The sequence below is a fragment of the Anabrus simplex genome, chromosome 1 (genome assembly GCF_040414725.1).
Source record: "Anabrus simplex isolate iqAnaSimp1 chromosome 1, ASM4041472v1, whole genome shotgun sequence".
In the NCBI taxonomy this organism is placed as follows: domain Eukaryota; kingdom Metazoa; phylum Arthropoda; class Insecta; order Orthoptera; family Tettigoniidae; genus Anabrus; species Anabrus simplex.
The window spans coordinates 1,557,413,938-1,557,440,459 of record NC_090265.1 but is presented as its reverse complement, the minus strand read 5'-3'; the positions used below and the strand labels follow the sequence as shown (position 1 = coordinate 1,557,440,459).

General features: G+C 42.7%; 1 protein-coding gene across 1 annotated transcript in view; it reads right to left on the bottom strand.

Moving 5' to 3' along the window:
• LOC136880543 (hemolymph lipopolysaccharide-binding protein) overlaps nt 1-26,522 on the bottom strand; it is an 89,612-nt gene that overhangs the window by 20,948 nt on the left and 42,142 nt on the right. Inside the window, exons 3-4 of the mRNA XM_067153309.2 lie at nt 12,549-12,702; nt 8,645-8,938 (exon numbers count right to left, since the gene is read on the bottom strand). Coding sequence (XP_067009410.2) covers nt 8,645-8,938; nt 12,549-12,702 — 448 coding nt within the window. The remainder of the gene's footprint in view (nt 1-8,644; nt 8,939-12,548; nt 12,703-26,522) is intronic.

Sequence of the window (26,522 nt, the reverse complement as noted above, 5' to 3'; positions counted from 1 at the left end):
TTCCTATTGAGATATTCCGAAAACAAAAAATACATGTTTCTTTATTTTTAAGGAGATCCCAAATACCAATTTTCAGGTCCGTAATATCTTCAGTTTCTGAGACATAAGTACCCTTATTAAAGGCATTCAACCCCTTTTTCACCCTTCCTATTGGGATTTTCCGAAAACAAAAAATACTTTTTTCTTTATTTTTAAAGGAGATCCCAAATACCAATTTTCAGGTCTGTAATATCTTCAGTTTCTGAGATATAAGTATCCTCATTAAAGGCATTCAACCACTTTTTTTTACCCCTTTTCACCCTTCCTATTAGGATTTTCCGAAAACAAAAAAAACATGTTTCTTTATTTTTAAAGGAGATCCCAAATACCAATTTTCAGGTCTGTAATACCTTCAGTTTCTGAGATATAAGTGTCCTCATTAAAGGCATTCAACACCTTTTTCACCCTTTTTCACCCTTCCTATTGGCATTTTCCGAAAACAAAAAATACATGTTTCTTTATTTTTAAAGGAGATCCCAAATACCAATTTTCAGGTCTGTAATATATTCAGTTTCTGAGATATAAGTATCCTCATTAAAGGCATTCAACCCCTTTTCACCGTTTTTCACCCTTCCTATTGGGATTTTCCGAAAACAAAAAATACATGTTTCTTTAATTTTAAAGGAGATCCCAAATATCAATGTTCAGTTCTGTAATATATTCAGTTTCTGAGTTATAGGTATCCACATTAAAGGCATTCAGCCCTTTTATATAAACTTTATTGCGCACAAGTTGTGCAGTATTAGGATACATTAATCAATACAGAGGTCTATGATTGATTTCACACGATTTTTACACGACAGTATGTGATATCGGTCACAATTTTTACCACAGAGTTCACATATGCACATCGAGTCCGGGTCGTGGTACAGACCTACAGATTTTATGATGGTAGCCATGGACTGCCATGGAATTTACAAAATGTCTCAGCTCCTAGTTCGTGCCGGTCCATGCTCTGTTCATCATGGCCTCTGAAGAGTAGAACTCTGGCCATATCTCCTTCTATTTCTTCTCCCTCTCTAACCGCAGTTTCTTCCAGTTGTCTGTACAGGGCAGATTGAATTTCCATCTCAGGTCCTCTATTAGAAATGTTTCTCTCGCGAGTTCGTACGCTAGTCTTGACTTGGTGTACTTTGAAATTCCGCCCTTTTTTACCCTTTTTCACCCTTCCTATTGGGATTTTCCGAAAACAAAAAATACATTTTTCTTTATTTTTAAAGGAGATCCCAAATACCAATTTTCAGGTCTGTAATATCTTCAGTTTCTGAAATACAAGTATCCTCATTAAAGACATTCAAACATTTTTTCACCCTTTAACACCCCTCCTATTTGGATTTTCCGAAAACAAAAAATGCGTGTTTCTTTATTTTTAAAGGAGATCCCAAATACCAATTTTTACATCTCTAAACTTTCAAAGTTTTGAGATATAAATACACTCATTTTAAAAATTCACCCCCCCATTTCACCCTCCCATTAATTGGATTATCCAAAGACAAAAAGTACGTGTTTCTTTATTTTTAAAGGAGATCCCAAATACCAATTTTCAGATCTGTAATATATTCAGTTCTGAGTTGTAAGTATCCTCATTAAAGACATTCAACCAGTTTTTCACCCCTTTCACCCCTTTCGCCCCTCCTATTGGGATCTTCCGGAAACAAAAAAATACGTGTTTCCTTATTTTGAAAGAAGATTCTAAATACCAATTTTTACATGTGTAAACTTTTAAAGTTTTGAGATATAAATACACTCATTTAAAAATTCCCCCTCCCCTTTTCACCCTCTTAGCGACGGAATATCCAAAAATCCTCTCTTAGCGAGCACCTACATGTTAATATGAATGTATCCCCAAAATGTTATTTCTTTATGTCTAGTAGTTTTGGCTCGGCGATGATGAATCAGTCAGTCAGTCAGTCAGTCAGTCAGTCAGTCAGTCAGTCAGTCAGTCAGTCAGTCAGTCAGTCAGTCAGTCAGTCAGTCAGTCAGTCAGTCAGTCAGTTATTTTATATATATATATTATAGATTGACTCACAGCTATAAGAGAAGGCATGCTGAAAATGTTAATGTCAGCCGAACTTAACCTCCTCTAAAAGGCATCACTGGCTCAGAATTGAGATACACAACCGTGACAAAAACATTTTTTCTTTTTCACTGAAATATGTGCACAAAACAATGTTTCTTTCGTCTGAAAGTTGAAATTTATAGTACATGTTTTTGCATATTGTTGACCTTTTCATAATGGCATAATTTTGAGAATACCGTTACAATTAGAGCCTCCGTGGCTCAGGCGGCAGCACGCTGGCCTCTCACCGCTGGGTTCCATTGTTCGAATTCCGGTCACTCCATGTGGGATTTGTACTGGACGAAGCGGAGGCAGGGCAGGTTTTTCTCCGGGTCCTCCGGTTTTCCCTGTCATATTTCATTCCAGCAATACTCTCCAATATCACTTCATTTCATCTGTCATTCATTAATCCTCCAGAGGAGTGCAACAGGCTTCGACAGCCGGCACAATTCCTATCCTCGCCGCTAGATGGGAGCTTGATTCGTTCCATTCCTGACCCGGTCGAATGACTGGAAACAGGCTGTGGATTTTTTTCACCGTTATAATTATACATATTTTTTATTTTTATAGGATCGCAAATTGGACACAAATTAGTCTTACTTCGAATTCTATTTTTCTTCTGTTGATGATCGTAAGTGAATCTGATCGCAAATGGGATACAACCAAGCGCTCTGCTCAGGCTTTACTGGTCTGATCAATCCCCGTCGGGAATTCCTCGCCCCCGACCAATGGTATTTTCAAGATACGGCTCCAAATGAGCTTTCTTTCATTTTTCTGCATTCTTTATTGTTATTTTAAAAATGTGTGTGTATAAAACCGTCCTCCCGTTTCTCAACTGGGTCGAACATGAAGTGAGATGAATCTTCGTAGCGAGTTTTAACGACCGAATGCCCTTTCTGACTCCAATCTCATTAGAGGAGTTGATGATACGGCATGAATGACGTGATATATCGTATTAGGAAGGTAGAGGGCGTAACTCGGTGCCGGCGCATAGCCCATTCATGTCGAAAGCAACAAGGGGTCTGCTCAAGACTTAAGGTCTCCATCCGATGGGCTATTCAGTCAGCTGTATGTCAAGGTAGTTGGATATAAAGATAATGTCCAGATAGAGGAGGCAACTAACCCTGGCAAATTACTGAAATTTACCTTTGATAATAAAGCAATTTACGAAAAGGTACATACGTTGAAAGCTAGAGAGGCAGCTGGGATTGATAAGATATCTGAGTATATATTAAAGGCTACCACTACGACCACCACAACATCTGCCCATACCCCTTCCCATGTTCCTTTCACCACTGTTACAACGTGCCATCCTTCACCAATAATGACATCAACCCTCCCTCTTTCTTCAACTATTGGACCACCTCTTCCCCAGCACCTACCTCACAACACATTGGACTCTACAGCAGCAGCATCGCCATGTCACCACCATCTTCTCAAGCCGACGACGCAGCAGCCGCCGAAACACCATCGACAACGCAGCCCCTATCAACTACCCACGCCATGTATAGCTGTGTGATCCGCGGCGTGGATCCTGCTCTCTCGGAACGAACAATCCTCAACGAACTTTAAGCAGAAGGCATCCCAGTCCATCACGCCTTTAGGGTCATGAACGCATCCGGCCCAACGTATAATGTCCGCATTCATCTCCCAACCGCCGAAGATGCACAACGCCTTACTAGCAGCGGAGCCTATATATTGAACCATTCTGTTCATGGACCAATAGTATAGATTTTAGTATTGGATATTGGGATTACATAAGACCACCCATGAAGTCATTGTCTTATAGTCTATTTCATAAAAGATTCCAGAAGAAGCGTTCTTGTGTGAAGAGAGCTAGAGCGTCATTATGAAAATCTCCAGAACCTCATTAAAGGGAGTTATGTCCCAAGTCAAGCCTCTTAATGAAGATTGGGTACGCTTCCCGGATCCCGGCAAAACTTACCTTCGGAGGGAAGAAAGAATTAAATTAATATCATTGGTTACGGAAGAGTTGCATTGGATTTGATACAAGAATTGCAACCTGCATAATTTCTGCTTAATTTTGATATGCATTAGGGCTGCAATCATAAATGCATTCGTTAAGTAGGGTACTTGACGTGCGTTGTGCGGGAAAACTTCGAGTCGCGGGCGCGCGTATCCTCCACGCGATCAAGCGGCGTGGCTACGCTAACCTGATTATAAATGCAAGGCCGCCTGGCACATCAGCCTCATTCTTTGACCGTAAGGCTGCTTGAACGAAGTCGTCATGCTACAAGTCGGCACCGCGAACAACATTTTGACTTCGAGCTGCACATACAACTAGTACTACTGAATCTGCGAGGAAGTAAGTAATCAACTTGCATATTCAGCTAAAGTCTTGATACTACCTGTGTTGATATGCTATGGTAAGATGAGGTACTGTCTATAATAGACTGATGAACTAGTAGCTTCATATTTCTGTGAGGTCAAGTTGTAACTGACGTAATGCTAGAATAAATATAGGCTCAGGGTAGTTATTCCAGAACTACATGTTGTCCGAGTGAAAGGATGGAATAACAGTGTTACTAAGAGTGGTGAAGAAACTATAGTGTACCAGGTTTAAAATTCAGAACAAGACTTGTTCAATGTAACGTGTGAGGCACGATAGTAGTGGAAACAGACATCGAGTCTGGACAGTCTATAATAAATGAATTTGTTTTCAGTTACCCCTGCATCAAGCCAGAACGAGCTTTTACATCATCATTGCGAGGAAGCCACAACTGGAGCTGAAGCCGACACGACATCGGGAATCGATCCAGGAACGTTGGGCGTACCTGATCAGCGCGACGTCGAAGGGGACATCTTCCAACCATCTAAGGAGCTGTACGAAGGACTCACGCAAGATAGAATGTCTCCAAGTGTTCACCAGTATCTGCTGCAACCGTCGCAGTTTGTCATGATGTGGTAAATTCAGTGGTCCACAGGAAGGGCCGCTCCGTCATGTCATCAATCATATAAGGTCAGAGCTTTCCAATTCTGTTTCAAGCATGTCATTTAAATTTAGATAGGAATAGGGGGGCCGTCAGCCAACAGGTTAGTTATGGTAGGTAAATTCTTGGTAATAAAGAGCTAGGCCTCAAGCTCGAACCCCGTACATTAGGGTAGATGATAGTTTGTAGATTCCTTGTTGGTGTGTTTATATTTCATTTCGATAGTATTATATTAGCGTACGTGTTATCTTCATGGGTCAGGTCGAACTCCCTTGGTCATGGTAGGTTAGTCAAACAGGCAGGCACTATTTATTTTGTCGCGTTCAGGCATTCGTCTCTGCAGACGTAGGCTGTATAGTTGAGACCAGGATTTAATCCGTCATTCACCTAGCTTTACTGACAGGGCGAGCGAGTCCGAACGTTTGAGAGATGTGAGCATTATGCATGTAGCTGACTGTATGTATTGACATGAGAAAGCCCAGCACAGTTTGAGAGTGTATTGGATGCATTGGAGATGCCTTATTATGGCCATGTGACTATAGCTTAATGATTTGTGCCTTTGTATTATCAAGGTTGAGCCCATGGGAGGCGGAAATAAGATTTGTTATATTGCGGGTGATATTGAGATGAGGGCGGATAGCCCAGGTGTATTTAAAAGAGTGATTTTAGCAGCCAGATTATGTGAGGTACTGTGAAAGGCGAGGTTTCTTAGCCCGCAGTCAGCTGAGCTCGTAAATTGTGTGGGCTGCTGCTTGTCGAGTGTTCGAATGGTGAGGGTTGTTGTGTCTGACGTCACAGTCTTGAAACTCGGTTATATTGCTGTCTGCAGCTTGTCGAGTGTGTAAGGGGGAGAAGACGACCTTGATGTTTTGAACGCAGGGAGAGATTTTTGTTCTGTTTGTTCTATTCTAATTTTTACACTGGCCCGTTTGATATTGACCCCTTGGACATGTTGGTTGTGTTCTTTTTATATTGTTTGTATATGAATATTCTACGCCTTACTCTTCATGGGACCAGGGTTCGTGACCGAGTCAGGACACGGTACTTTATGTGTTTATATTTGTTTGCACCAGGGTTCGATGGTACGAGGCATAGTAAATTTTATGGGAATTACTGTTAAATGTGTATTTCAGCAGATATCCGTTTTTCTAGATTTCATTACTTATACAATTGTAACATGCTTGTTACAGCACAGCTGTGTCGTGAAGGCAGTGAACTGGTTGTCATCGGCTCAACATTATCTTTACCCCAATCATATTTGAAAGCTCTTACATTTGTAATTAGTATATTTTATGTAATAAATCCCTGATTGTTAAACTTTGAATGTAGCGATGTTTTCTGTTAGTTTATTTTTATTTTAGCTGATTCTTACCTGATTAGTCACATATCCTAGTGTTTTATCTTAATGTTGCCCATTGTTCACCCATGTTATCCCTGAGAGGTGCGCTATTGTGCGGCCGAGCATTGATGTGTGTTCAGGTAAGACTATGTGCACAAGCTCACGTTTGTGAGAGTTCTTTCACTACTGTACTCTGGGTTCGAGACCGGCTTTCGCCTGGCCGGAACCATAGGGTCCTGTAGGGCACATAGTATTAATGGCGCCCAACGTGGGGCCCGATATTTCAGTAAAAAGGACCATAGCGCCATAGTAAACATGACGCAAGCCAAATCTGGGGCCTGAGATATCCGTAAATGAGGGTTACCCAATAATAGTGCGCTATTGTGCGGCCGAGCATGGGTGTGTGTTCAGGTAAGACTATGTGCACAAGCTCACGTTTGTGAGAGTTCTTTCACTACTGTACTCTGGGTTCGAGACCGGCTTTCGCCTGGCCGGAACCATAGGGTCCTGTAGGGCACAATATATCGCCGCCGACATAAAGTGGAGCCCCCTCATTTCCCACCCCAAGCTATTCGACATCCCCCCAACAATACCTATCGTCGCACCCGGCCGGGCCCTCCTCCCTTTCAACCTCATCAACCTGTCTGTCCACCCCTTCCCCCAACTAGTTTCATCGCCCAACCACCCTCTACGCTCGATAACATCTGACTCCTCACCACTTCCCTCTATAATATCACTGCAACCTTGCACCTCCTAACCCTCCATTTCCATCCTGATACTCTGATCTAAACTCTACTCCTCACGAAAATCCCCTATCATTCCCATCTCTGTAGCCAAGAGGCCCCATCATTCCTCCTCCCTCAATTCCTCACATCGCTTTACCCACTTTCCTCATCCCAACGCATCGCCCAGTTCTTGCCAAAGCTCCGGCCCGGGAGACAGCGTCACTGTTTAGGGGCCCGCCGCGCCCTTTGGGCGGGGAACGTAACACATCTTCGTGTCGTCTGACGCGATTTTCTTGAGGCCTAGCAGTACTCGTTCTTCTTGCTGTATTGACGTCCTTTAAGCTCAAGGCCATGATTCCTATTATTTACAATAAATTCTTGTTACATACTTGATACGCCCAGAATTGAAGGTTAACCATTTGTGGCATTAATTGTCTTAGCTATTTTCTCTTTAAGAGTATATTGTTGCCTAAATTGAGCTCTCAGCTATAAATTTTATAGTTCTGAGCACGTACATAATATGTCCATATTGAAAGCTGACATTGTGGTATTCATTCTCCTGAAGAAGTATGAATGTATTTATCCTGGAAGCACTTCGTGCTGTCGTAGACAGGCTTGCAATTAATTTGTGAGAAAATTGGAAGGATGCGAGAGAAATTAATAGGCGCCATCGTCACTCAATCACTACTGATCTGCATTTAGGACAGTCGCCCAGGTGGCGGATTCCCTATCTGTTGTTTTCCTTAACGTTTTCTTAAATGATTGCAAAGAAATTGGAAATGTATTGAACATATCCCTTGCTAGTTATTCCAATCCCTAACTCCCCTTCATAGAAACGTGTATTGGCCCCATTTTGTCCTCTTGAATTCCAGCTATATCTTCATATTGTGATCTTTCCTATTTTTAAAGACACCACTCAAACTTATTCGTCTACTGATGTCATTCCACGCCATCTCTCCACTGACAGCTCAGAACATAGCACTCAGTCGAGCAGCTCTTCTCCTTTCTCCCAAGTCTTCCCAGCCCAAACTTCGCAACATTTTTGTAACACTACTCTTTTGTCGGAAATCACCCAGAACAAATGGAGCTGCTTTTATTTGGATTTTTTCCAGTTCATGAATCAAGTAATCCTGGTGAGGGTCCCATACACTGGAACCATACTCTAGTTGGGATCTTACCAGAGACTTATACGTCCTCTCCTTTACATCCTTACTACAACCCCTAAATACCCTCATAACTATGTGCAGAGATCTGTACCCTTTATTTACAATCCCATTTACGTGATTATTCCAATGAAGATCTTTCGTTATAGTAACACCTAGATACTTACAATGATCGCCAAAAGGAACTTTCAACCCATCAACGGAGTAATTAAAACTGAGAGGCCTTTTTTTTCTATTTTTGAAACCCACAACCTGACTTTTAACCCCGTTTATCATCCTACCATTGCCATCTCACAACAAAACCAACATGGATAATATCAAAGGGAAAGTTAATTTAATGAGTTAATTGAGCGCATATTGTGACTTACCTAGCACAGTCATGTACTGTCCTTTCCCCTTGCTGTAGTATATCCCGACCCAGGGATGTTTGGAGCTCAGCTTTGTGAGCACGTTGTATTCCTCCTCGGTGTCGGGCACAGCGAGGTGCGCTCCTTCCTGTTCGCATGCGTTACGTGCATGCTGCCACACCAGCCAGTCGTCGTAATACTTGTAGCTGCTGTGGAGAGACGGTACCCGGATGTAGCCCTCTGGTGGTGCCACCGTCGAGGTCATATTTCCATGGCGAGTGCGTGGGACGGGCGTCGTCTTAGGAGGAGGCAGACCTAGTACACAAACAAATATACAGTACAAGCTAATTCCTATTTATTAAATTTCGATCCTGTTGTTCCCTAATGCAACAGGATGTTTTATATGCCTTATGAGAAATCTGTACTCGGATCAGAAATCTACGTTGAGAACCCTATATGGAACAACTGAATGGGTCAAGATTGAGAAAGGTGTACGTCAAGGCTGCATATTGACACCTTACTTATTCAAGTTATATGCAGAGTATGTGATGAGGAATGCCAAATTAGATGAAACAGAAACTGGAGCTAAAATTGGTGGGAGACATATAAATAACCTTAGATATGCTGATGACACCACCCTGATGGCAGAAAGTAAAGAAGAACTTAAGTATCTACTAATGAAGGTGAAAGAAGAAAGTGCAAAAGCTGGACTAAGGATGAATGTCAAGAAAACAAAGATCATGGCAACTTAACCTATCACCTCCTGGCATATAAATGATTAAACAATGGAGGTTGTTCCTAGTTTCATCTACTTCGGCTCCAAAATAACTGCTGCCGACGATTGCAGCCATGAAATTAAGAGACGCTTGCTCCTTGGGAGGAAGGCAATGGCCAACCTTGATAACATTTTCAAGAGTAGAGACGTAACTTTAAGAACGAAGATTCGTATAGTGAAGGCTATGGTCTTCCCAGTAGCAATGTACATAAGGGTACGGAAGCGAGACCTGGACAGTAAGAAAGTCTGAGCATCGAAGAATAGACGCATTTGAACTATGGTGTTGTATAAAACTCCTTAGAGTTCCGTGGACTGCGAAGAGATCTAATAAGTTCATATTACAGAAAATCAACTCAAGCTGTTCACTGGAAGGTCAAATACTCAGAAAAAAATTAAAGTACTTCGGTCATATTAGGAGAAAATATGATTCACTGGAAAAGACCTTAATGCTGGGGAAGACTGATGGTAACAGGAGAAGAGGGCGACAACGGATGAGGTGGATTGATGGCATCAAGGAAGCCACGGCTGTAAATTTAGAAAGACTTCGGAAAATAGTAGGCTACATGCCAGGAAGAAATGGCGCACTTTGGTCTATGGGGTCACGGAGAGTAGAAAGCGACTAAACGACTAACAACAAGTGTGTGAATTTGTAATGAAATAGCGCTAGCTTTGGGAAGGAACTGGTTTATAGGTCAGGTATCAATTTCGCATTTCCCTTAAGTCAAGAAAGATGCTGGGAAGAGACAAGGAAGGTTAGCGCCCTTCTACAAATATCATGAAATCATATATTTATTCGAATACATGGAGTTGAAGTCGGCTGCGTAAATGTACAAGATTTTTTAAATATCGGCGTTCCCTCTCGAAATACCGTTATGTGACAACGTTATCAGAGGAATACTGAGCCGCAGCACATGTATCACTTAAAACGGAAATTCGTTCACAGAGTTCATCAATACTGAACCTTAGGTGACAGAACCTTTCTGGTCAGAGCTCAAAGCTGAAATTATCACATAGCGGTTTTTCTAGGCTCAGGGACGATATGCAGTTTGGCAATCGCGTCGATGCTTACTCAGCAGGTTGCAAACTCTGTAACTGTAAAAAAAAAAATTAAAAAGGCAAAGTCATCTCCGTACAGGCCATGATTATTATGATTATTTATTGAAGAACATTACAGGCTTTCGCCCCAATTACATGTTCCCGTTACAAAGTGAAAAAATATATGAACTAAATCTACCATGTGGACGCAAAATAAAAATAAACTAAGTCTACAATGTGGACGCTCACATGGGAGGGGAACCTATTCACATGTGGGCGCCCCCCTTATAACTGCCTTACTGACCGGCCGTGCCGTCCCCCCTTCCTGGTGAGGAAAAGAAATGTCGCCCTCCGTGGAACGACACGTCCGGTACAGGCCATGAAGGCCCTTGGAGGGGTGGAAGATAAAGGCTTCCATTATCCGCAACCTCAGCACTTGATGGAGAAGAGTGGTCAGCTCTATGCCCGGCCACCTTTGCTTCCAGGATTTTTTTAGTGTAACCTGAGTGAACCTCAGGGCCATGTTCACCCCCGGGAGTGGAAATCTCGTTTCTTTAATTTTTCGACGTCCTGACGGGAAATAGAACCCACGTCCTTCCGGGTGAACCGAGCACGCCTTTACCGCCTCGGCCAGGCAATAATCACCAGTTATATGCTCTATGAGATTCTCATATCCTTATGTGGATCAGTGGTAGTGTATAAACTGTGCTCAAACCCGGGTTTTTGAGCCGGGCTCATTGCCTCACTGGCTTTCCGAGCTCAAACTTGTACATTTACTGGTACGTAAAAGAACTCCTGTGAAACAAAATCTCGGCACCTCGGCGTTTGCAGAAACCCTGCCAACCTGCTGGCCATGATCCTTGAGGCGTCATATCTATAGTAGGTCTGACACTGTGATTAGCCGATTTGAGTTCCGTTGGTGGAAGAAATGTTCACCAGCAGAATCTCGGTCGACACAGTAGAAGATGTGGTGGTATACAATTCCTAATCACTAGATTGCGTGCAAAAATCCTGCATTCAATTCCAAACCTCTCTGTGGTACTGTATTTATATGGAGTAAGGACTTATGCCACTGTTGATGGTGCCTCGTCCGTCGGATGGAGACGTTAAGCCTTGAACTACACTATCCGACAGGAGTAGGCTATGTGCCGGCACTAGGTGTATCCCTATCACATTATCATCATCATCATCACCCCACATCCAGACGCTCAGGTCGCTTATGGGCGTGCAATAGAAAGACGTGCACCAGGCGAGCCGAACACTCCCGACACTAAAAGCCATTCGCTCAATCCGAAAACCATAACATTATTATTATAGGATGTTTGAAGGGGGAGAAGAAAGATCCATTCGTGACTCCATGCTGTATGATGTCTGCATGTCAAGGCAGCGAACTTCTAATTCGCGAATGTTGGGAGGAATATCAAGGGCAAACCGCTTTTAAATTTGACGTCACCGGGCGAGTTGCCGTGCGGTTAGAGGCGTGCGTCTGTGAGCTTGCATCCGGGAGATAGTGGATTCGAATCCAACTGTCGGCAGCCCTGAAGATGGTTTTCCGTGGTTTCCCATTTTCACACCAGGCAAATGCTGGGTATGTACCTTAATTAAGACCACGGTCGCTCCCTTCCAATTCCTAGGCCTTTCCTATCCCATCGTCGCCATAAGACCTATCTGTGTCGCTGCGACGTAAAGCCACTAGCAAAACAAGAAATGCCGTCCACCATAGCCGCGTAACCTTCCTCAAGGACAAAATGCTGATATCCCAATCCTCACTTACTTGTTGTCAGGCTTCATGGCTAAACGGTTAGCGTGCTGGCCTTTGGTCTAGAGGTTCCTGGGTTTGATTCCCGGTAGGGTCGGGGATTTTAACTTTCATTAGTTAATTGTAATGCCTCGGGGGCTGGGTGTTTGTGCTTTCCCAACGCCCCTGCAACTCACACACCACACATAACACTATCCTCCACCACAATAACACGCAGTTACCTACACATGGCAGATGCCGCCCATCCTCACCGCAGGGTCTGCCTCACAAGGGCTCCACACGGTTGGAAATAGCCACACGAAATTATTATTAATACTTCCTTGTTGTGTTGTGCCTTATGATAGAGATGGTCATACCTTTGGGCTGATGGAGCGCTGCGTGGGGGATGGTGACGTTAGCCTCCATGAGCACCAGCTGTTCGTTGCCCGGACACTGCACCACGGTGTGTACCACGTCCACCCGCCATTTGTCTGAGCTCGGCGAATTCACGTCGTCATGGATCAGCCTTACCTGTGGATAAACATTCTATAGTCTGTGTAGAATAGTGCACAGTATTATTTATGTAAGTGTACAGGCCTTCCATACACAATCATAAGTACCATTAAAAATGGAGTTGAACATGTAAGTGATAAACTTTTCTACAATGTAACCTCTGTGGATCAGTGGTAGAGTGTCGGCTTCCGGATCCCAAGTCAGTAGGTTTAAACCCGACAGAGCTAGTCGGATTTTTGAAGGGCGGAAAATAAGTTCATTCAACACTCCATGTCGTACGATGTCGGCAATTAAAGATCTCTGGTGTCACATTTGATATTCACCCATCAAAATTCGTTAAATCTCAGCCACAAGCGCCCAAGAGAGATTCTCTTTACTCTGTCTGCCATCTAATAGGCCTAGAGTAAAACGGAACGTCGAAATTTATGAGCAGACAGCCACGTGGTGTCAAATTGAAATGTCTGCACACTATAGCTGAGATCATACGATTATTATTGCCTAATTTGTGTAACATAGGGCATGGAAGCACACCGCAACTTGCAATCAGTTTCCACCGCAGTACCAGCACCGAAACTCAGTAAAATAGGTACTATTTTCGCTTCAAGAGAAGTCGCAGCAGTTTGTAGCTATGGCACCGGGAATAAATACACCGCTAAAACATTGATTATGAGTAACTGTGTAATCTCGCGGTGAATCAGATGCAAACTCAAATTATAAGTGTTCCATTTTCTATATTTCTGAACCGATGTTCATGATATCTGGTTTACTACGGCTCTGAAGATATAGACATACATAGAGTGTAACTCGAAATAATACTGTACATTTGGATTAGTAGGAGAACTCCATTTCTAAACGTAAATGATGATGAACAAGGTTGTGCGACAAGATTTGAAATTTTCCTGTGCTTGCCAGTTTTTTGCATATTTGAGCCCTAAAAAGTTGTCAGCGGAAATGTTTTTCGAAAAGGATGAAATACATTGCAAAAATATTTTTTTCGATAAGATGATTAGTTCCTTCAAAATCGATGCACAAAGTGGAAGGCTTATGTGGACAGTAAGGTGTTTCTGCCTCATGACAACATTACACACCATGGACACACTTCAGTATACTAACACAGTTATATTCGGCTAAAAGAAACATATTTTTAAAAAATAATAACGACCTTTTTTTCCCTGACGTTCGTGTAATAGTAATAATGTTGTTGTGTCTGAGTCTTCAGTACATAGACTGGTTTGATGCAGCTCTCCATGCCACCCTATCCTGTGCTAACCTTCTCATTTCTACGTAACTATTGCATCCTACATCTGCTCTAATCTGCTTGTCATATTCATACCTTGGTCTACCCCAACCGATCTTACCACCTACACTTCCTTCAAAAACCAACTGAACAAGTCCTGGATGTCTTAAGATGTGTCCTATCATTGTATCTCTTTTTCTCGTCAAATTTAGCCAAATCGATCTCCTCTCACCAATTCGATTCAGTATATCTTCATTCGTGATTCGATCTAGCCATCTCACCTTCAGCATTCTTCTGTAACACCACATTTCAAAAGCTTCTATTTTCTTTCTTTCTGAGCTAGTTATCGTCCATGTTTCACTTCCATACAATGCCACGCTTCACACGAAAGTCTTAAAAAACATCTTTCTAATTCCTATATCAATGTTTGAAGTGAGCAAATTTCTTTTCTTAAGAAAGCTATTCCTTGCTTGTGCTAATCTGCATTTTATGTCCTCCTTACTTCTGCCATCGTTAGTTATTTTACTACCCAAGTAACAATATTCATCCACTTCCCTTAAGACTTCATTTCCTAATTTAATATTTCGTGCATCACCTGCCTTCGCTCGACTGCACTCCATTACTTTTGTTTTGGACTTATTTATTTTCATCTTGTACTCCTTACCCAAGACTTCGTCCATACCATGCAGCAGCTTCTCGAGATCTTCTGCACTCTCAGATAAAATAACAATATCATCGGCAAATCTCGAGTTATTGATTTCCTCTCCATGGATTGTGATTCCCTTTCCAAATTCCTCTTTGATTTCCTTTACTGCCTGTTCTATGTAAACATTGAAAAGGAGGGGGACAAACTGCAGCCTTGCCTCACTCCTTTCTGCTGCTTCTTTTTCAAAGGCCTCGATTCTTATCACTGAAGACTGATTTTTATACAGATTGTAGATAATTCTTCGTTCTCGGTATCTGATCCCAATCACCTTCAGAATCTTAAATAGCTTGATCCAAACAACATTATCAAATGCCTTTTCTAGATCTACGAATGCCATGTACGTGGGCTTGTCCTTGATTCGATCCTCTAAGATCAGAAGTAAAGTCAGGATTGCTTCACGTGTTCCTACATTTCTTCTGAAGCCAAATTGATCTTCTCCCAACTCAGCCTCAACTTGTTTTTCCATTCTTCTGTAAATAATACATGTTAAAATTTTGCAGGCATGAGATACTAATGGTGCGGTAGTTTTCACACCTGTCAGCACCGGCTTTCTTGGGAATAGGTATAGCATCATTCTGCCGAAAATCGGATGGGACTTCTCCTGTCTCATAGCATCTAAGGTGGGTGGCAAGACTTTTATCTATCATGTGAACTTACTTGCGTGTGGGGGGAAGGGAGGAAGATATATAATCGTGCATGCCGGGACATCTGGCACTGTTGTAACCAACGCTCTCTGTCTATTTAAATCGTAAAGAACTGGAGATTATCATGAAGAGATGGATGGCGATAGGTTTATACGGTGGTTCAAGCAATGAATGCTGCCAAACCTAAATGTGAACAGTGTCGTTATAATGGACAATGCCCCATACCGCTCAGTTCAGATAGGCAAGGCACCTACAATGTCGTGTAGAAAGGATGAGATGATCGAGTGGCTCGTTAGGCACGGCATTGAAGTAGACCGCACTATGACGAAGGGACTTTTTTTGAGTGTAATTGATAAGGTTAAGCCCAAGATTCCTCGGTATTATGTGTATGTATGTACTTGCTAGTGAACAGGCGACGAATTCATTAGGCTACCACCTCACCACTGCCAGTTCAATCCCAGAGAACTGATAAGAGCTGAAATAAAAATGTATGTTGCCAGCAACAACAAAACATTCACCATGGTAGAGGTTGCAAGACTTGTCGCTGAGACGCTGGAGATGTCGTCTCATAATATCCTATGCGTACTCAATGAGTGAAAGGGCTGGTGATCTCTCAGGCCAACACAACTGGTCGATACGTTGGGTGACAACAATGGTATGTGAACGATCGTTATTCTTGAGTACTGGGGATGAATGACAGGACAACAAATTCAATCAATCAATCAATCAATCAATCAATCAATCAATCAATCAATCAATCCCTATTGATCTGCATTTAGGGCAGTCACGCAGGTGGCAGATTCCCTATCTGATGTTTTCCTAGCATTTTCTTAAATGATTGCAAAGAATATGGAAATTTGTTGAACATCTCCCTTAGTAAATTATTCCAATTTCTAACTCCCCTACTTATAAACGAATATTTGCCCCAATTTGTTCTCTTGAATTCCAACTTTATCTTCATATTGCGATCTTTCCTACTTGTAAAAACACACAAACTTATTCGACCACTAATGTCATTCCACACCATCTCTCCACTGACAGCTAGGAACATACCACTTAGTCGAGAAGCTCGTATCCTTTTTCCCAAACCTTCCCAGCCCAAACTTTGCAACATTTTCGTAACGCTACTCTTTTGTCGGAAATCACCCAGAACAAATCGAGCTGCTTTTCTTCAGATTTTTCCAGTTCTCGAGTCAAGTAATCCTGGTAAGGGTTCCACATGCTGGAACCTTACTCTAGTTTTTCAGTCACCAGGCTGACGTACAAATCTACTGTCAAGGTTCTTGGGATAACGATGAGACTGCTCCTGTTGTCAAAGGAAATCGTCATAACTCCTGGTATAGCTCCAGTGTATCTACGCCACAGTCAACTTACTTCTGTGTGCTCATCTGGTCTCCTTCTTAACAAACTATGGCTATCACTGGCACCAAGACAGAAACGGCTTTCATCCCAGGACAGAACAGATCTCCACTCGTGCCGATGACCTTCGATGTTAGGCCCCTTAAAACAACAAGCATCAGATCTCCACTCCGTCCACCTATGAACTCTAGCTTGACACCACAAAAGTCGCAGCTGACAGTGATTCGGAGTTAGTGGAATGAACGCTACAGGACGTACCCCAAGTAATCGATTTTTTTTACAGTTCACTGTGTCACTCTGGTGTAAACTGAAGCTCTAATGGCTGCTGCAGATGCAGTATTATCCACCACAGCCATGCGGCGAACACAGCGGTCTTCCCTCTCCGTAGTGGCCCGTGTGCAGCCGGAACCCGGTCTTCTTCAGGCAGTGCCTTCCCGTGACCATTGTTGCCAACACCGATGCACTGAGCATACAATCCTGCCAGATCTTTCTGCAATATCGCGGAAAGAACATCCACATCCTCTTAGCCCTATTACTAGGCCTCGTTCAAACTGAGTAAGCTGCTCATAGTGCCTTCTTCGTATCCTTAAAGGTATGTTTGACTCACACCTACCTTACAACATCAACACCGGACGCTCATGACGACGAAGAAATTTTCGTTCCCCAACCTGAAGGGTTGGGGCGAGCCACCCAAAGGGTTACGCCCCCTCTCTGACCAAGAGATGCAGACGAGTTGGGGTGATGTGCTGGAAGAGGGACGTGGGTTACAGTACGTATGTCAGAAATAAATGAGGTGGTAGGGAGATTTGTGGCTTCTTGGTTAAGTTTATCAAATTGCCGTGTGTTTACAGAATGTTGTTTAGACAGGATAGATACATACATTTTTATACCGGTATATACACCTAGTTTCGTTGTGAGATACATACACTGAAGATGAGTATAGTTTTTATTTTTTATTTAATTTTTCCTTTCCTCTTTTATTTTATACATTTTAAATATGTAAATATATCTCTTTATATATTATTTTTCCAGTTTCTTCTTACGCCTGATGTACATTACAAAGACTGAGTTATCAATATAAAAGTTATATAAAGGTGATTGGGTGGTTCTGTTTGCACGCATACTCCTATATTATTCTTTACTTGGTTGTCCTACATTGTACATACCGTGTTAATAGGCGTGTGTCTGAGGCTGAAAATGCTATGAAAACGGTTATAGGCTACAAGAGTTTCTAAAGTTCTAAAGTTGAAATATGTATTTAGACCTGAATGCGTTGTGAGACAACGTAAATTGAGCGTCTGATTAGCTATGGTCTGTAAATGGTTAAGAACTAGCGATCGATTGTGTGGGTGGATAGTAAGCGATGACATTGTTACAAATCTCACCAGATTTGGAATGGGAAAATAGTGAAGGGATAGTCGTGGTTCGTGGGTAGATAATGAGAATGGGGACTGTTTTCATGGCAGTTTGGCGAGAATAGACTAGATGTTTGCCTCGCAGGTGTTACACCGGGGAGGGGGAGTGAAGGTGTTGGGGCACGTGGGAGTGAATTGGTGTTGGGTGTAATGACTGTAGATGGAGTGATTTTCTTTGCACTGGGCTGTTGTGCGATGGGTTATAATTGAGACATCTTTCGCTTATGAGAAGTTGTGAAGATGGATCGTGCCACGGTTGGGCTTTGTGATGATGACTATAAATAGAGACACCAGTGGCAAGCCGTCTGTCCATATCGGCTAGTGAAGGCAGGAGGATCCGCACCATGAATGCTGGTCCTGCCTCATTTCAGATGCGGAAGGCCCTCTGAGCTGGTATTCCCTCCGCGTTGATCTCGATGACTATCGTTTTTTTTCTGTGAGTGAGGGATCCACACCACGGATAACACAGTTTAGCAGATTATGGCGCGAGTGTGGAGGTGGGGATTGAATGGGTGGTGGTGGGAGGATTTAAAGAAGAGTGTTTGTTCCGAAAGGAGTTGCTCTAATTTGGGAGGCGAGTTGATTAGCTGCAGTGTCTCCGTTGATTTGGACGACTATTCCTTTTGATGTCTTCCGGATATCGGCGATGTCTTCTCGGCGCAGATTATAGTGGAGAAGCGTGGAAAAGATCGCTTGAGGGGGTTGGGGGTGGAGACGGGAGTTCTGGAGAAGGACTGGAGAGGAGAAATCCACGGGTTCCAGATGGGGTAGAAAATTGAGGTAGTTGATCGGTCTTCTGGTGCCGGAAATGGAGGAATATTCGAGCCGGGAAGTGGTGGTGGTGGTAAAATGAAATGGTGTATGGCTTTTAGTGCCGGGAGTGTCTGAGGAGAAGTTTGGCTCGCCAGATGCAGGTCTTTTGATTTGACACCCGTAGGCGACCTGCGCGTCGTGGTGGATATGAAGACGACACATACATCCAGCCCCCGTGCTAGCGGAATTAACCAATTATGGTTAAAATTCCTGACCTTCCGGGAATCAAACCCAGGACCTCTGTGACCAAAGACCAGCACGCTAACCATTTAGCTATGAAGCCGGATGGTGGTGGTGGTGGTGGTGGTAATAGTGGTAGGTAGCGAAGAGTGCTGTATGCTGGAATCCACGGGAGAATATGTTTCGTCTGCTGTGACCAACTGCGGTGCTCGTGTAAGTCCACCACCAGACGACGTGGAGCTCGTTCCTCGCTGTAGGCTGGATAAGGGGCCCTCGTCATGGATTGTGCTCGTGAGCTGTAAGGATGCTGAGCTGATGTCACTGGTAGAAAGCAGGCTTCGTAATTCGGAGCTGCGTGGCTGAACATAAGTGCAGTCTGGAAGGCAACGGCGGCGGTGTCTGCGGCGAACTGTCCGAAGATGGCGATGGAGGTCGTGGTGGTGCTGATAGTAGTAGCAGGAAGATATGGCGTGTATGGGTACATAATAATAATAATAATAATAATAATAATAATAATAATAATAATAATAATAATAATAATAATAATAATAATAATAATAATAATAATCGTATGAGTAGTATAATAAAGGGATTCGGCGGCCACCGCAGGCTCCCAGAGGCCACCTCCACCACCACCACAGCCAGAGGCCTCCCAGATGCCTCCTCCACCACCACCACAGCCAGAGGCCTCCCAGATGCCTTCTCCACCACCACCACAGCCAGAGGCCTCCCAGATGCCTCCTCCACCACCACCACAGCCAGAGGCCTCCTAGAGGCCTCCTCCACCACCACCACAGCCAGAGGCCTCCCAGAGGTCTCCTCCACCACCCGCGGGAAATTTGAATTTGTAAACAAAGCCACGTGCTTTTTGACAGCTGTCATCGACAACAACGCATCGCTAACCTCAGTACTGCCATCTTGACGGGCCTAAACCTCAGTAGTACCAACTTAACCTAACTACGGCGAGGTAAACAAAGCCAGGTGTTTTTTTGACAGCCACGTGCTTTTTGACAGACAACAACGCATCGCTAACCTCAGTACTGCCATCTTAACGGGCCTAAACCTCAGTAGTACCAACTTAACCTAACTAGCGCGCGGTAAACAAAGCCACGTGCTTTTTGACAGCCACGTGCTTTTTTGACAGCTGTCATCCGCCATCTTTAAACCACAGAGCACTGTGCTGCCCTCTTTATCGTAGTAGATGTAAATTCGTCACCTGTCATCCGCAGTGCTGCCATCATGGTGGGATTAAACCTTGGTGCTACCAACTTAACCTCACTAGCGTGAGATAAACAAATCCACGTGCTTTTTTGACAGCTGTCATCCGCCATCTTTAATCTATAGAGCACAGTGCTGCCATCTTTAGCTACTTACCTTTGAAATGTGGTGGCGGATAATTTGAAAAATGCTTTTTGACAGCAGCCATCTTTGAGCACCGTGCTGCCCTCTTTAGCTAGATACCTTTGAAATGTGGTGGCAGGCAATTCCACATGACAGCAGCCATCTTTAATCAAGAGAGCACCGTGCTGCCCTCTATGTGGTGGCGGCAAATTCTACATGCTCTTGTTTGGAAACAAACTCACGCGCTTTTTTGACAGCCGTCATCCGCCATCTTTAATCAACAGAGCACAGTGCTGCACTCTTTAGCTAGATACCTTTGAAATGTGGTGGCGGCAATTTGAAAAATTCTATGTGCTCTTGTTTGGAAATAAAGCCACGTGCTTTTTTGACAGCTGTCATCCGCCATCTTTAATCAATAGAGTACTGTGCTGCTATCATGCGGACAATTTCGTCAGCTGTCATCCGCCATCTTTAATCCACAGAACACCGTGCTGCCCTCTTTATGACATGTAGTAGCGGGCAATTTGAAAAGTTCTGTTAGCTGTCATCCGCCATCTTTAATCAAGAGTGCACCGTGCTGCCATCTTTAGCTAGATACCTTTGAAATGTGGTGGCGGCAAATTGAAAAATTCCACGTGCTCCTGTTTAGTAAACAAACTCACGCGCTTTTTTTTGTCAGCTGTCATCCGCCATCTTACATCGCAAACCTCAGTGCTACATTCTTTAGGTACATACCTTTGAAATATGGTGGCGGATAATTTAAAAAAAGAAAAATTCTACAGCAGCCATCTCTCGACGCTAATTGCACAAGATGGTGGCTATACATGACTCCTTAAAGGTGCTTATGCAAGATGGCCGCTATACATAGGTTCTTATGAGACTCCCTTGGGATGCTTGCGCAAGATGGCGGTTATACATGGCTCCTTATGAGATGCCCTAGGGATGCTTGCGCAAGATGGCGGTTGCTCTTATGAGGCGGCTTAAGGGTCCTTGCACAAGATGGCTAGAGACGCCCTAAGGATGCTTGCGCAAGATGGCGGACACAAGATGGCGGCTATACACGTCTCCTTATGAGACGCCTTAAGGGTGCTTGCGCAAGATGGCTGCTGCTCTTATGAAGAAAGCTAGCTTAGAGGCTAACGCGTCGTGCTAGTTCGATTCATTAAATTTGGGGCTTAAATGCAAAATGTTAAATATCTCGAAAGCGGTGCATCGTAGAGCAAAACGGACAAAAGTTTTTCTGCCCAGTACCTCGGTTCGCAGTACGAGGAACAAGAAAAACATAGTCTAATGATGAGATCAACGGTTCGGTTCCTACTTAGGCCCTTTGGCATTCGCTCTGTTTTAGCTTGTATTGAAGCAAGTCTTCGTAACATGATCAGGTTTAGCTATGGTAGAGAGTATAACGTGCCGTGCAGGTTCGATTCATTAAATTTGGGGCTTAAATGCAAAATGTTAAATATCTCGAAAACGGTGCATCGTAGAGCAAAACCTGATACCTAGGTTTGCAGTATCAGGAACAAGAAAAAACATAGTCTAATGATGAGATCGACGGTTCGATCCCTACTTAGGCCCTTTGGCATTGGCAGATATCTAATTCTACAAGATGGGGGCTATACATAGCTTCTTATGAGGCAGCTTAAGAGCGCTTGCACAAGATGGCTGCTGCTCTTATGAGACTCCCTAGGGGTGCTTGCGCAAGGTAGCAGCGACAAGACGGTGACTATACACAGCTCCTTATGATACGGTCTAGAGGTGCTCACACAAGATGGTGGCTGCTCTGATGAAGAGAGCTAGGTTTGCATCGTGCAGGTATCTTTACAGCACTAAACCTCATACCTTTGAAATGTGGTGGCGGGTAATTTGAAAAATTCGACGTGCTTTTTCTTAACAGCAGCTATCTTTAAACAATAGCGGCTATACATAAGCTGTTAAGGCCTCCTCTTATGTCAAGGCATAGCTCTATCGAACAAGTTTAAACCTGCATCGGGATAGCTAGAGTAAGCACGTGCTGCAGTGATGACGTCATTATGCATGTTTAGACTTGCAAATCACTAAAGAAACATAACAAGACTAGAATCGAACACTGCACTCTATGCCGTTAACTTTATCATGTGATCGGAACATTGATTGAAGTGTTTAGAACACTAAATAAGTAGAACCGAACACTGTACTCGATACAACATGTGTTTAGAACATGTCAGGGGATACCTTTTTCTAAGAAGATTAGATTACCGCACATTCCTCGTAGGGCTAATGGGCTAAAGGGCTAAAGGGCTGATGGGTTAAAGGCTAATGGGCTAGGGTGCCTCTCCTCTCTTTATCCGGGCTTGAGACCGGCTCTACAACTAGAGGCGGAGTTAACACCCTAAGGAAGGGAGAATGTTGGGAAATAATCTATACGAATATAGCTACTCGATCGACTATATACTACAGATGGATGACTTAGGTGAGGGTAAGCGCTTACTTAATAATACCTACACGACGTAATTCATACTCTATTTCAAAAATATCTTCTTTGTACTGTGTGTAACCAGCATCATGATAGGCTCTTAGCAGTTGTAAATGTTTTACGAGTACGTTGGTGTCTTTACAGTAGCTTATATCTACATAGGGTAACAGAGGCTTGTTGTGAACTTTGAGTCTATATGCAGACAGTTGATGTGCAGGGATTTGTTTTGATGTAATACGTGCTTCAGCAGTAGCGTTTCTAGGTACAAACTTAACTTGTTTCGATAGCGATGAAGCGTTGAAATTTCCTTCTTCTTTACCTTGCATCTCTTCTTGAGATGTTTGCACTTCGACAGAACGTGTAGTAGGCTTAGGAAATGAAGTAAAATCATCAAGCTGTAATGGCAATGAAACATTAAGATTTTCTTCTTCTTCTACTTTCCCTTTACTACTGTTTTGATCAACATCATTATCCTTATTATCATAATCATGATCTTGCCTCTCTTTATCTTGAAGTTTGTGCTTAGTAACAGAACTTGCGGCAGGCCTAGACAACAAGGGAGAATAAAAAATCTCTCGCAGAGGTGTACTTTTTAAACATAAATCAGTGTTCGCTGGAATATGGTTGAGCTCTTTGTATTTTGTTCCCGATGAAGCTACATTACACGCGGCTTCATGACGTTGAGCGTTGTATGCGTTCTTGAACTCTCTTCTACAATGTTTGCATTGAAAAATTGTCCTACATGATATCTCATGACGTCTCCTGTGATAGCTTCGGGAAAATGCTTTTCCACACTCTTCGCAAATATACCTAGACATAGGTTTTTCCATGACGGACGTTTATCTTCTGCTAACAGATTCTTCTTTAAATCTACTCGACATTTGTTACTCTCTACTTCGATGATGCGAACAGCTTAACGATTAACAGTAAACTAACACAAAAGCGTATAACCAAGGTAGCAACAGTAAGGTTTAAGCCCAGCAAGATGGCAAGAGTGAGGTTAGCGACGTTCTGCTGTTGGATTTTAAATTCCGCGCTTTAACATGCATAAGGTGGCAGCCTTGAGGTTTACCGCCGTAAAGATGGCAGCAGTGAGGTTAGCGACGCTCTATTGTCCTTCAAAGTGCGGTTAGGGTTCGTCAAGAAGACAGCTGTCAAAAAAAGCACGTTACTATGTTTACCAAACAAGAGCACGTGGTCGTGACGTCACGGTCACGTAATCAATCCTTAGCTCTACGTCGTTAAGAGCAGCATTAGGATTAGCTATGTTTAAAAATCTTAGGAACAGAGCAGCAGTATGAATAGCCATGTTTTAAAGCGTGTAGACATCACCTATCGATTTTACATGCATCAAATATCGCACTAATCTTCTTCCGCTAGATCGTGCTGCTATCTTAGCATAACCTATACGTATGAACTTAAAGTATAAAGAATAGCCATGTTTCAAAGCGTGTACACATTACCTATCGATTTTGCATGCATCGACTCTCGTACTAAACTTCTTCCGCTAGATTGTGCTGCTATCTTAGCATAACCTATACGCATGACCTTAAAGTACAAAGAATAGCTATGTTTCAAAGCGTGTACACATCACCTATCGATTTTGCATGCATCGAATATCATACTAAACTTCTTCCGCTAGATTGTGCTGCTATCTTAGCATAATTTATACACATGAACTTAAGGTACAGAGAATAGCCATGTTTCAAAGCGTGTACACATTATCTATCGACTTTGCATGCATCAAATATCACACTAAACTTCTTCCGCTATCTTAGCATAACCTATACGCATGAAATTAAAGTACGAAGAATAGTCATGTTTCACAGCGTGTACACATCACCTATCGATTTTGCATACATCAACTATCACACTAAACTTCTTCTACTAGATTGTGCTGCTACCTTAGCATAACCTATACGCACGAACTTAAAGTACAAAGAATAGCCATGTTTCACAGCGTGTACACATTACCTATCGATTTGCATGCATCAGCTATCGCACTAAACTTCTTCCGCTAGATTATACTGCTATCTTAGCATAACCTATACGCATGAAATTAAAGTACGAAGAATAGTCATGTTTCACAGCGTGTACACATCACCTATCGATTTTGCATACATCAACTATCACACTAAACTTCTTCTACTAGATTGTGCTGCTACCTTAGCATAACCTATACGCACGAACTTAAAGTACAAAGAATAGCCATGTTTCACAGCGTGTACACATTACCTATCGATTTGCATGCATCCGCTATCGCACTAAACTTCTTCCGCTAGATTATACTGCTATCTTAGCATAACCTATACGCACGAACTTAAAGTACAAAGAATAGCCATGTTTCACAGCGTGTACACATCATCTATCGATTTTGCATGCATCAGCTATCGTACTAAAATTCTTCCTCTAGATTGTGCTGCTACCTTAGCATAACCTATACGCACGAACTTAAAGTACAAAGATTAGCCATGTTCCAAAGCGTGTACATATTACTTATCGATTTTGCAAGCATCGACTCTCGTACTAAACTTCTTCGTCTAGATTGTGCTACTATCTTAGCATAACCTATGTGCATGAACTTAAAGTACAAAGAATAACCATGTTTCAAAGCGTGTACACATCACCCTGAACTTCTTCCGCTAGATTGTACTCCTATCTTAGCATAGCCTATACGCACGAACTTAAAGCACAACAAATAACTATGTTTAACAGCGTGTACACATCACCTATTGATTTTGCATGCATCGACTATTTTTACCGCCAGAGTGTACAACGATCGCATATGTGTATTGCTAACGTATGTGTATAAAGTTAAAGCACAAAGAATAGCCAAGTTCAAAGCGTGTACACATCACCTATCGATTTTGCATGCATTGACTATCGTACTAAACTTCTACCGCTAGAGTGTACAACGTTCGCAATTGTGTGCTGCTACCTATGTGCGTGAACTTAAAGCACAAAGAATAGCGTGTACACAACACCTGTCAGTTTTGCACGCATTAACTCTTGTACTAAACTTCTTCTACTAGAGCGTGCGATCATTGCTTGTGCATGCTGCAATCTTAACATAACCTATGTGCACGAACTTAAAGCACAAAGAATAGCCAAGTTCAAAGCGTGTACACATCACCTTTCGATTTTGCATGCATCGTCTTTCTTACTAAACTTTTTCCACTAGACCGTGCAACAACCTTATAAGTATGCTGCTAACTTAGTATAACTTATACGCATGAAATTAAAGCATAAAGAATAGCGATGTATAAAAATCTTGTGAACATAGCAGCAGCAGCAGTAAGAATAGCAATGTTTTAAAAGCGTGTACACATTGCCTATCGATTATACATGCATCAACTAGAGTACAAAACTTCCCCCGCTAGAGTGTGCTGCTATCTTAGCATAACCTATGTGCACGGATTTAAAGAACGAAGAATAGTTAAGTTTCAAAGTGTGTACACAACACCTATCGATTTTGCATGCATCAACTATCGTACTAAACACATCCCGCTAGAATGTACAACGTTCGCATGTGTTTGCTCTGCTACTTTAGCATGACCTATGCGAACGAACTTAAAGCACAAAGAATAGCGATCTTTGAAAATCTTGCGAACATAGTAGCAGTAAGAATAGCAAGGTTTAAAAGCGTGTACATATCACCTTTTGATAATGCATACACCAACTATCGTACTAA